At 43.6% G+C, this 12,368-nt stretch overlaps 1 protein-coding gene across 3 annotated transcripts in view; it reads right to left on the bottom strand.

Annotated features, from left to right (window-relative positions):
• Ppp2r2b (protein phosphatase 2 regulatory subunit Bbeta) overlaps positions 1 to 12,368 on the bottom strand; it is a 398,669-nt gene that overhangs the window by 87,082 nt on the left and 299,219 nt on the right. For all 3 annotated transcript variants that reach the window (XM_075968754.1, XM_075968753.1, XM_075968755.1), the window contains 2 exons: positions 7,793 to 7,890; positions 4,681 to 4,846 (listed from right to left, as the gene is read on the bottom strand). In XM_075968754.1, the coding sequence (XP_075824869.1) occupies positions 4,681 to 4,846; positions 7,793 to 7,890 (264 nt within the window). The remainder of the gene's footprint in view (positions 1 to 4,680; positions 4,847 to 7,792; positions 7,891 to 12,368) is intronic.

The raw sequence follows: 12,368 nt of genomic DNA, 5'->3' as shown, positions 1-12,368 counted from the left end.
TTTCTGGTTGCCAGGTTCTCCCAGAACCCTTTAGTTCTTACCTGTTACAGGGTCTTCCTGGCTAGCATATGCTGTCTCTACCCTGAATTCTCCAGCACAGGGCTGGGCTCTCCCTTTTCCTAGGTCCTCTGGCTTCTATATAACTCAAGCCATTTTGACTGCACCAGTCTCTTGGCCCAGGCTGCCACCTCTTGGTAGGTGACTCCTCTTTGGCCCTTCCTCTCTCCTCCCAGCTCAGTCTGGCCATATTGATGCTGGATTCTTCTCGATGTCTCTGTCTCTGCTTCTGGCTGTTTTCTTCCTCATATCTACAAGAAATTTCCTCCAACATACCTAGGAAGAGTTATGTCCTTCTCTCTTTCCCCTCCCCCCATCTCTCTCTTTTTCATTCAACTGCTACATGGCCAAGGACTATGGTCCTTGTAAGAAGGTACACACAAAACAGTCCTGGGGAATGATTGTAAGGAGATAAGGGCGTGCAGAGTGCCCACTTAAATCTCAGTTCAGTATACATTCACATATTTCCATATTCCACAGGTGTCGCTCTGCATGCTGTTTTATTATACACTGGTAGAAATGCCATCTTTCTCATGGGAGTCTTAGGATAAAATGAATCAGCAAGTTTAACCTCTCAAAATGGTGTCTAAACAGTAGCTGTCATTAGAATTAGCAACGCCGAGCCACAACTCGACAGTAATAGCAGGGTACGCTCTTGCCTTGAGCGTCATCCCACAAGGATGTCTACACATCTGTGTCTTCTGTGGGAGAAAAGCTGACCCGCTAAACTTAATGGGATTCTTTGGTTTTCTGTCCTGTCTCATTTCTCCACTACTCACCAGGCTCCACACTATCACCTCCCAGGTCTTCCCTTCTAGGAGGACCACTCTTGCCAGCAAAGGCACACGGTCTCTCAGTAGTTCACACCTTCACATCTTGTTCTTAGAGATCTCAAAAGTACTATGCTGTGGGCTCTTAGCAGCAGTAGTGATATTTTAGTGAAAACCCACATCCATACACACGGGTATTATTTGGGATCCCAAGCCTATCCTCTCACGTTTGGCGAGGCTGCTCCTCGCAGGATCCATACTTCTCATCCATGGGCTCACCCTGACTTGTGCTGGGAGGAGGGCCTTTCCAAGCTGTGGGCTGAATTTAGAACTTTCTAGCTCTGTGCTCACATCCCTCTTGTCCCAAGCTCTCTGGAGACCCTGCTCACGTGAAGCTGCTTTTTTTAGAGCGAGAAGGTTAAACATGGACCACCGTATTTATGCAGTCACTTGATCTGCTCCTCATCAGCTGTGGCTGAGAACAACCCACGAGCCAGTGAACTTCATCACCAAATACTTGCTGTTGTTTGTCTTTGAAGTGTGTCCAAATCTAGTTACTTGCAAGGCATTTTATCTTGTATTTTATATTTTAAATGATTAATTGCCATAGAGAAAAATAGAAATCACAGGCAAAACACCGGGATCAAACTTGCCTATATGACCTCCAGTTAGGGATAAACCACAATCAGCGTTCTGTATATATTGGTTTTGATTTTTGGATGGGGTCTCCCTGTGTAGCTCTGGCTGTCCTGGAACAGAGACCTTCGTCATCAGCCTGCCTAGTGCTGGGATTAAAGATGTGCTGCCCCATGGCCATCTCTTGTGCATACTCCTATATTTTCTGTATGCAGTAATTTGTGGTAAGGAACTACAATAATAGTAAGTATTTATAATAACATTATGCATTTAATCAGTTTCTTTCTTTTATTATATAAGAGGTACATGCCATTGCAATTGGAAAGTGAGAATGACCAGAAAAGTTAGAAAAGAAAAACTTCTCTCAGTTCCAGTGGACTAAGATTATGGTGTACAGTTTCTGTAGTCTTCCGCTATTTCCTGACTTAAACCTTCTAATAAGCCCTATACTATATAGGTGATATCTGGATTTTACCCAATTGTATATTTATACCAACAGCTATCCACATACTGTGTTTACAGATGCTATTACATGTAATCTAGTACTCTCTAGGATATATAATTTGTAGTAAGAATCTGTTAACAACTATAAATCTAACAGTGGGAGACTTATTATTAAGATACAGAAGACTGAAATCACATGAGGAAATAACAAGAAGTCATTAGAACACAGAAGAATCAGACCATACAAGGAAGTCATATGTAGTCATTAAAAATTATACAGTATTTTAATAAAATATCGGTTAGGAAAATATTCTTGTTGCTGTATTATTAAATTTAACAGCCTGCTTTAAAAACACCTTGTAGAAGAGATCATATTTCTGTTAATGGAACATTATTTATGTCTTTTTTTCTATAAGAGACATGAATAGTAGTTCTCCCCATACCTGAACACCTTTGCTTTGTGTCTGGATATTTTTTAAATTTTCACAATGAGCACCGTAGTGCTCTGCTTGACATAAGCAGTCAGGCAGGAGGAGTAACCCAAGCAGAGCAATGTGTCTTTGTGTGGCAGATCTCTTCAAGGTCTATTTCACTATGGAATGCTCGCTTTATTTGTCTTTAAAAGTTACGACGCTGAGGACACAGTCTAGTAGAATTAGTAACTATACTCAACTAATGAGATAAGCACCCTTTCCCTCCAAAAAGATAATTGATGGAATTCAATCCAGTTCCCCAAGGTTGTGCTGCCTGGGGTCATACTTGCCTATATTATCACAGCATTTTCATTTGACTCAGAAATCTTGAAGCTTTGTGGAGGGGGGGGGGACCCCAAGAAGCATGTAGCTGTTAATATGAGAAATGGCTTTTCCTTTCTCTTGCCTTGTTCTCTGAGTAGTTTATCATCACTTGTGGCAGCTTTAAACACAACCTTATCATTTATCTTCATTTTTCTCTCTTATATAGTAATTCCCATTGTCTTCCATTAATTTTTGAATGTTAACCTATTTGGCTTAGGGGAAGATGTTCAACCTTAATATTAGTATAGAAAAGAAAAGCGCATATGAACATGGGAATTTTTCTTTGAAGAGTCATTCTGAGATGCAATTGGCATTTGAAATAGCATCCCAAATGGGAAGATAATATCCTTGTTAATCAAAAAACTATTTAAAAACTCAATTAACAGAACATTATGCTATATAATTAATCTTCATTGAATTTCACTTTCTTTCCCATCCCTCCCCCCTACAAAGTAGTTAATAAGCCTTTGGATTTTATTGCAATAATCAATAGGCTAAATTTCATACTATAATGTAACCTAGATATGGAAGACAACCAGACACTTCTTCGATACCGAACTAATTACATGAAAACCCACCATAAGTCTCCTTCACAGTAATGTGTGATAACAGAGTCTCAGAGTGAACTTGAGCAGAAAAGAAAAAAAATCACAAGAGAATAAATGGAAATAAGATGAGGTGATTTGGCCTCCAAGAGATCAGGGTTGCAAAGGGTAAACAGAACAATAAAAGCAGTTACAAGAAGGAATGAAATTAACTGGAATACATATATATATAAAAAAAACCAGAGACATAGACACCTGATCATCCTGAGGCACGCTTGAATCACTTTCAAACAGCTAATCAAGGGTGGTCACATTTCAGATCGCTACCCTGGCTTTATATTGGAGGGGTTGGAGGACCATCTGCTTTACATTCTCTTCTCCTTTTTTCTATAAGATTGACCTATGACTCACTGTATATACTTTCAAAATTAAATATGATAAAAGGGACAAATTTACAAGTGACCCACAGTGAACAGTCAAGGCTTAGTAATAGGAAGCCCTTGGCTGTGTGTCTTTCTCATCTTTAACAAGATCATATGCTTGGTTGTGTCCTAGACATTGGCTGCATTTTTCTGTACTTGATGCGAGACTCTTGAGACATACAAGCATGTATTCATCACAGACTCACACACATGATGAAATGAGTCATTCTTCAACCTCTTTGCTTGGGCAGCGGTCTGTAATTCTCTCTTAATCCTCGTGTTACCCTTTCCTGTTAACATTCTTCACTAGTGACTGAATTTCAAACTGGTTTTGGAATTTTTTTTTTAACCCCCAAGAAAGGGGTTAAAATCCTGAATGCAGGTGACTTCATTCCCGGAGTGAATATGGGACCTGGCTTTATTCACCTGCCAGCATCCTTTCTTCTCTATGGGTTATCAATTCTCCCTACACCTATAGAACAGGGAGAGTTTGAAGGCAGATAAAGAGACTTTTTCTCGATCAGTTTTAGGGAGCATCCCTAGTTCCTCTGGTCTTGTGCTCCCGGCCCAGAACTTGATTTTCACAGATACACAGACATCTGTTTTGCAGGCCCTGAAATATATTCAGGGATTAATAACTATTTTTTCAAAATGCCGACGGCATGTCGAGTTTCCTGAAATGCATTCCCAGAATAACATGCGATGAATCTTAAGACAGGAAGTCACACCCCCTCAAACACCTGCAAGCAATCTCCATTAGGAAACTGCAGATAACGGGTTCCACAAAAATTGGGTCATAAATTGGATATTTATAAAAAGAATAGCTACTATTTACTGAGCCCAACTCTGCGTGTGCCATGATTTTTGCTAAACATCTTGCAAACAGGGTTTCTAAGTTTTTCACAAGCCCTCAAGGGACGGAGGAACACTGAGGTTAAGAGAGTCTTACAGGTCTGGTTGACTGTCTCTGAAAATATCAAATATGAGAAAGGAAATCACTTGCACATACCATTGGTCGACAGGAGAAAGTAAGCTGCGTTCTGCTGCGGGAGCCATCTTATCTTATTAATTTTTTCTTCTATCTCTAAACTCTTCAGGTAATCGAACTCGGGTTCATGGCTCTGGAATGTGCTGTAAACATTGTATTCACCCCTACGGTGAACCTGGTTTTTACTCTGTAGGACGGTAGAACACACACATAGAAAATTAAGACCATTTAAAGCAAGTGCCAGCTCTTTTTTCCCTCTGAGCAAAGCGGTTAGGGGTGCGCTGGCAGGCTACATCACAGCGTGGGGAGGCCAAGATCATGGCAGTCATAGATTCAGCTTTAGTGTACTGGTTCCCAAAGCATGCACTCTGTTGGCTAATAACAGAAACACACACACACACACACACACACACACACACACTGCACACACAATACACACTTTTATAAATGATATCTTTAAACTATATTAACACAAAGTGTATATCACAACATATACATAGAAACAGAAGGTGCCGGGTGTGGTGGTGCACAACCTTAATCCCAGCACTTGGGAGGGCAAGGCAGGTAGATCTCTGAATTTGAGGCCAGCCTAGTCTACAAAGAGAGTTCCAGGACAGCCAGGGCTGTTACACAAAGAAACCCTGTCAAAAAACAAACAAAACAAAACAAAAAACAAACAACAAACAGAAAACAAAAAAGCAAGAAAGAAAAGGAAAGGAAACAAGTTAAAATAGGATAAGACTTTGCAATCAATATAAATAGAAGATCTAATATTCGAATCTGCAGATGCTCACACATACTTATAACAATCCCTATGAAAGGTACAGAGTGGTGGCAACTTTCAGTGCTCACGGGATCGCTGAGGCATAGGCAGATCTGAGAGAGGGACCCTAAAGGCTCAGAGCCGTAAGTGACTCTTCTAAGGTCACACAGCAATTGTGGAGCGGATTTGGACATGGATTCCTCCCACCTCCATTTTATCCAGTGTCGTGATGAAAGGGCCATCTGCATCAGGAGGAGAAGAATGGACTTTACCTCCGTCTTTCCCCTAGCACTAATTATGCAAAGTGCAAACAACAGGCACTAAATAAATGATGAGACACAGGAGCACAAAGCCAAGGGCCTGAAGTCACAGAAAAAGGTGAAGAGGAGGAAAAAGCCTCTTGAAGAGACAGAGAGAAAGAGACAATAGGGAAGATGGATGGCAGGTATTTTAGAACCGTGCCACCCAAAGTCTCGAGATTTGGCTTTGAAAAATCTGTTCAAAAATTAAAATTTGGGTTTCATTAAACATATTTTAAATCGAAGTTTGATTTTTAAAGAAAAGGGTCCATTTAAAATATATGATCTTAAATGGAAACAGGACACCCGGAGGCGTGTCTCAGCTTGCCTGGAAGTGGGTACTTCTGCTGAGTCTAGTGGTGTGCAGACACTGAGGACTGAGGTCCTTTGGAGCAGCTCTGGCGGGAGTGATAACACTATTAAAGGGTCACTGGCCTTAACTGATGCCACACGGTCTTTGTCAGACAAGCCATGTATGTGTCTGAGCCCCAAACTCTGCGGAAGCTGAACACTGAACTCCATGATCTCATCCTCGCTGATGTTTGTGTTCTGGTGAACCCACCCATACTGCTTTGGAAGGTGTGCCCCCCCATCATTCTCCTAATGAGTCAGGCTTCCCAAATTTCCCCGTAAATGAGAATAGGTGAAACCTATAAATAGTTAGCAGGAAATGCGGGGTGGAATATTACTGGCGACATGCAGCCTTGGGTAATTTATGCTAAATAGCTCTTCCAGTTCCCCTTAATCATAGCTGTGAACCTAATTGGATTTTTTTTTTTTAAATTGGAGATTTGAAAATCAGTTTTCAAAGGACTTCAGATGCTGACACCCTCGATGCTCTCCTGCTAACTCACAGAGGACCGGTCCACCTTAACAAAAAATTTCTCAGAGGCTTGATTTGCTACCATCCAAATCAGACTGTCAAGTGTGTGTAGCATGTGCCAGACCAATTAGCACCAGACAGCTCTGGAAAAAGCAGGAAAAATTCCAGGTCACGAAGAGCGATTTAGTTCTTACTTGCCAACTACATTTTCATGTTTCTGGGGCCAACGTAATAGGCTGGGTGCCTGATTTAATGCTGAGTACTTGAATTTACACAGAACCCCCGAGGGATTATGAAGCCCTTATAGAAATTAATTGCAAATAACGTGCAATTACCAAATATATCACCCCTAAATGAGGCTTTCCTCTTTGGAGGGGGAGGTGTAATGCAAATGGCTTGGAGGCACAAGGCGGGCATTAAATTGCTAGGGAAGTCTCTTGTGGAGTCCTCCTCTTAACACCGGGCCTCCCCCACACCTCCCCAGTGCCCAGGGAATCTCGGAGGAAGACAGTGGCAGATGGGAGAGTGGCTAAAACACACACTACCCTGCTGGCAGGACTAGAGTGTGCCAGCAGAGGGCAAGGGAACCAAATTGGGCCATTCTGAGAAAACAGAGACAGGCCTGGGAGGGGGAGCATCCTCAACTCATGTGGGGGAAAGAGGATTTCTAGTGGAACCCAAGCCCCAGGAAGAAACCAGCTCCAGACGTGGCATGAGAGACGATAACCAGCACCACACTAACGTGCCATCTGTTGGGCCGAGAAGCCCTTTTGAAGGATTTCACCCTTTTTGGTGGGCTGAGCATCATTTTCTTTATTGACCCGACATGCCCTCCTTACAGCTGTTGTCAAATAAAGCTATTTTCCTCTCCCAGATATATTCTGGCAGTACCTGAAATGAAGGGAGATGGGATTTCAACACCCGGAGGACAGATCCCAAGACAACAGCTGGAGTTTGCTTCTCCAGAAGCACCTGTGGAATTGTGCAGGTCAGATGAGAACAGCTGCTGTTTCCTAAGGTTCACTATGTAGAAGGAGCAGGCCCTGCCCGGGGAGAGCCCTCTTAGGGGTGCTTTTGTGAGCTTGAACTTAGAACTGCGGATGCTAATAACTTTCTGGCAGTTTTACTTTGGTGAGCAAAGAGACAAGGCAAGGTTAAGGGTGACAGACACGTGAGGATTAAGGCACAGTGGGAGGCCTCCTCTTAAAAAGGGAAGAAAATGAGAATTTCCAAGTGGCTGACACTTACCTCCTGTTCTCGCTGAAATATTACAACCCGACCCCCCTTGTCCCCTGTCGCTAGTAACTCTCCCGTGTGGTTGAATTCTACCGTAGAGATAATGTCAGCTGAAAAGAAGAAGACAAAAGCAATTTGAGTAACGGCACACTTACTTCGAAAGGGTAGATAATAGACACACTTTCCTGTGCATTTAAGGGCTTAGGGCTCCGGCTGTGCAGTGGAATTTACAGGGTTTTATGTTCTGCATTTTAAGTACCACTTGAAGCAGCAGTTGGGAAAGCGAATTTCCTAGGTGGCCCCCACCGCACTCTGGGCTGCTCCTGGACTATCTGAGGCAAACTGAGGGGCAAGACGTGTTCACACCCTTTGTTTTGTGGAAGAGAAAGTGATTTTTTTTCCCTCATGGAAATGGCGGCTTCCTTTGCTAACTTTCACTGTCCACAGGCCCCTATTCCACTCTAGGAAGTCCCCACACAGGTGTCAGTGGGGTGGTTGGCGCTGGCTCTGATAACTGAGGGAAGCAGCCTGAGGATGTCAGTGCTGATGCCAAGCACAGAGAGCACAGGGGTCACTGGGATATCTCATTAGCGTTCCGACTTCACCCAGGCTCTCCCTCTTGCCTAAGCCCAGAACCTCACCTGGTGATCACTCCCTTTTTCCAGGACAGGGTACTGGAGAGGCAGTGTCACAAGGTCAGAGAAAGGGGCAGGCGCTAGGAACACAGAGCATCCATAAGTGGAGAGGGAACATCAGCTTGAATGCGAGTCACCCCGGTGGCGCAAAGACAGGTGAATCACCCACGACTGGATTTATTAGGGCTAGTTTTTGAGACAATGTCTGGGGTTCATTTACCCACTATCTTTCCCCCACATGACATCAGCAATTGGAGGGAACAAATGAGCTTAGAGATAAGGAGGAGAGAGCCTGAAAGAGAAGGGAAAGGAAAAAGAACAAGAGAGGCAAAGGATTGTGATTAAGCCTCTGACTGGGGGACTGGCTGAAGCTTGAACCTATGACAGCAAAGGCAAGGGCAAGGTGGAAAACCATGGCAACAGTTCCAAAGAACTCAAGTCTCATCTCTTACTTGTGTATCATCATCTTAGGATGCTCCTGGTATGCCGGCATTAGTTAGATAAATGACATAAAATTTCCCACCTGACAGCAGTGTCTTTTCCATATACGAAAATATTCTTAATTCTCACCCTTTGTGCAGAAGTAGAGAGAGTCCTACATTTTATTTTGACCCCATCAGTAGTCAGTTCAAACTCTACAGGGAAAAGAACATGGAAAAAGCAGTCCCTTTTAAGGAGCAGGTGCAACATGGTACATGCTGTCTGAGCTCCTCCATCTTTAAGGAATTGGCACCCAGACATCTATATCTTAATGTAAATACCGCAAATTCTATATACCGACAACATTTTTTTTCAACATGTGACAGTAGAAATCAATTTTTCCTGTTATGAGACAGGGTCTCTCTGGGTAGTCCAGGTTTGACCTGATGTCAGAGATACTGCAGACTAGTCTCCAACTTGACAGCTTCCTGCTTCCCCTTCCTGAGAACCGAGGTTTGGGGGTGTGCCACCAAGTTCAGGGCTAGTAAAGGAAATCTTGTCTGCAGGCTGAGGGGGAGGCTCGGCGGGTAAAGTACCTATTGTGTAAGCCTGAGGACCCAAACTTGGGCTCTCAGAGCTCACACAGGAGGATAGTGTGGCATTCCCATCTCCCATTTCAGCACTGGGCGGTAGAGATGGAGATCCTGGGACCTCGCTGGCCAGCTAGTCTAGTTGATTGGTGAGCCCCAGGTTCAGTGAGAGACTCATCTCAAAAAATAAGGAAGGAGAGGGGTTCAGTATGAGTGGGAGGGGATAAGAGAGGGTATGTATGATCAAAATAATTACATATATATATCAAACTGTAAAATAATAATTTTAATATATATTAAGAATATATAGAGAGAGATAGAGGAAGATATCAGATAACAACCCCTGACACATGGGGGTGGGTGTATTTGCACATCTATACAAATACCATGCTCACACAGGCGTATCCCCTTCACACACTAATCTCATCTATGGGTTGCATGTGGTTTGTGGGTCAAGTGTCTATGATTTCTGGCTTTTAACCATCTTCAATGTAGATAAGTCAACCTCATTTCTTATTGATCTAAACTGGAAATCAATTCCATTTTCTCAGGAAATGAAGCACAGAATAAGCAGCATGGTTGCTAAGCTTGGAAGGCCAATTCCTAAATCAGGAACTCACAAACGAAGGCAGAGCAGAGCATGGCTGGAGAACTGGCCACTTGTCCTCCTTAAAGCTCGGGTATCTTAACAGTTTACTCTTTGCTTGGAGGACAGAAGTCAGCTGTTAGCTGTCGGCAGTTGCCTTAGAATGCTTTCTCCGAGACGTACCGAGGGCTAGTGTGTGCGGCCAGCATCTCTACTGCTTCTGGCCTTTCTGTGAGGACAGAAATAGCTTCCTGATCTGCTTAGAACATAAGGTGGGCTCAACTGTCTCTTTTCTCTTTCTAGCTTCTGCCAAGTCCTAAGTAATGAATCATGACTCTCACACTGTTCAAACACTAACAGAGAGAGTCAGAGAGAGAGAGAGAGAGAGAGAGAGAGAGAGAGAGAGAGAGAGAGAGAGAGAGAGACAGAGACAGAGACAGACATAGAGAGACAGAGGATGTGTGAGCAATGACAAGGTGGTAGGGAGACCTGGCTAGGAACAAACCATGTCAACTTCACTTCACCTTTATTTTGTTTTGCGTTGTCTCAGATAGGCCTCGATATGCAGGTCAGGCTCACTTTGAACTCGCCAAATGGCCTAAAGACTGGCCTCAAACTCCTGATCTTTCTGCCCCAGTCTCTGGAGTGTCATGGTTACCAGTGTGTGCCGCCATGTCTGGCTCACTGGGGCTGAGTTTTAATGTTCTGCTTCTGTGCAGCTCATGCCCTTGCCTTGGGCAGCAACGTTGACACACAGAACTCTGGACTGTGGGCTAGGCAGCCTCTCCACCGAGAGCTGAGGGTGAGCTCTTTCCTTTGGGTGAGGTTAGGTATCAACATAGTTAAGTTCAAACATGAGCCCTGGTTCATCTCTCAACAAAAGGCCACTCTCAGTAAAGCAAAAGCTACTTGTGAAGACATGGCTCTACTCAGACTCTGAAATGTCTTTCTTTAAAATCTAAATCACTGAAAATAGGACAGGATTCAAGTTGAAATCACATAAGCCCCAGCCAGCACCACTAGAACCATCCATAATGAAATATAAGGTATTGCCCTAGACCATAAAATATTTCTCATTTATGTTGCAATTGTCCCCATTGTTCAGGCCTCTGCCTTCCTTGAGAACCTGCGAGAGAAAGAGCGACTCGAACCGCCAGAGCATGCAATTCCTCTGTCCTCTTTCAAAGACTTTTGATTTGTTAGAATCCTACCAGCCAACCTGGAGGGGATAGGAGGCTGCTGCAGATCAGTTGATATCTGTTTTGAACCTCCCTGCTTCCTGACTCATTTATCACCGCTAAGCAGCTAGGTAGAGCTGGAAGACGTCACTGTCCCATCCATCTCTACTTATCTCTGTCTCTGACTGCCTAATAATTGATAGAAAACTCATGAATCACCTTCACATTCCAATTTCCAAATACCGGGACTTCAGATGCCCGTTTTCTTGTGTTTGAAACATGCTGTTCATAGAGCAAACCTTGGCTGCTCAAGACAGGAGGACTTCTGTGAGCCTGGAAAGACGGGGAACTGGGCCCAACCGTAAGCTAGCAAACGTCGCTACAGCAACCTCATCCTAAATCGTGATTGACAGAAATCAATCCTTCCCAGGGCATATGACTCTCACCATAGATAAGTTTATAGGACAACTCAATATTGCACTAAATTTCATTTCAATATAATTGCACTGCCGGGTATGAAATTAAAACCTGAAGCATTTCCCCTCTAATTTCTATATGGGTGGTGATAAAGCACACACTGGCTGAGAAACAAAAGCCCCAGACAGTGCCTGGGGTCAAATGTGGTTAAAGGGTTTTCTCAAGGAAACCCCGTGTGGTATGAGACTGGCCGTGCTCCCCACCTATTTGTGCTGATTTAATTTCCACAACACGGTGGCCTGCTAACCCTGTTTCTAGCTCAATTGGCGCCGCGAAGACTGACTTTTTTCTTTTAAAAAAATCAATCTGGGGATCTTACAAAAGTTTCACACTAGTAATTTTCTGCATCAAGTCTCCATTTACCTGAACAATGGATATTGACTCAGCAGTTGTATTCACAAGATGGGAGGCTGAGGAGGAACAGAGGGAGCCCTGAAATTATGGCCTAGTCTCCCATAGTGTCTCCCCAGGCTGGAGTCAGAACAGAGTACCTGGTCAAAAGAGATGCGTGTGTGACTGGGTGACATATGGACTGGGGTGGCATTTTGATCAAAAGGACAATGTGGCTTATACTGAGTCCCAGGGCCCACTGGTGGAGCCATTGCACTGTCCAGGTCGCTGGTACTGCCTCTAGCATCAATCATGGTGATAGAAATGAGGTCAAGCCTTATCTTCCATCTAAAACACGTTCCAAGGATAGGG

This window comes from Microtus pennsylvanicus, chromosome 4 (genome assembly GCF_037038515.1).
Source record: "Microtus pennsylvanicus isolate mMicPen1 chromosome 4, mMicPen1.hap1, whole genome shotgun sequence".
NCBI lineage: Eukaryota > Metazoa > Chordata > Mammalia > Rodentia > Cricetidae > Microtus > Microtus pennsylvanicus.
Note: the sequence above shows the minus strand (reverse complement) of the source record. Positions and strands in the feature narration are given on the sequence as shown.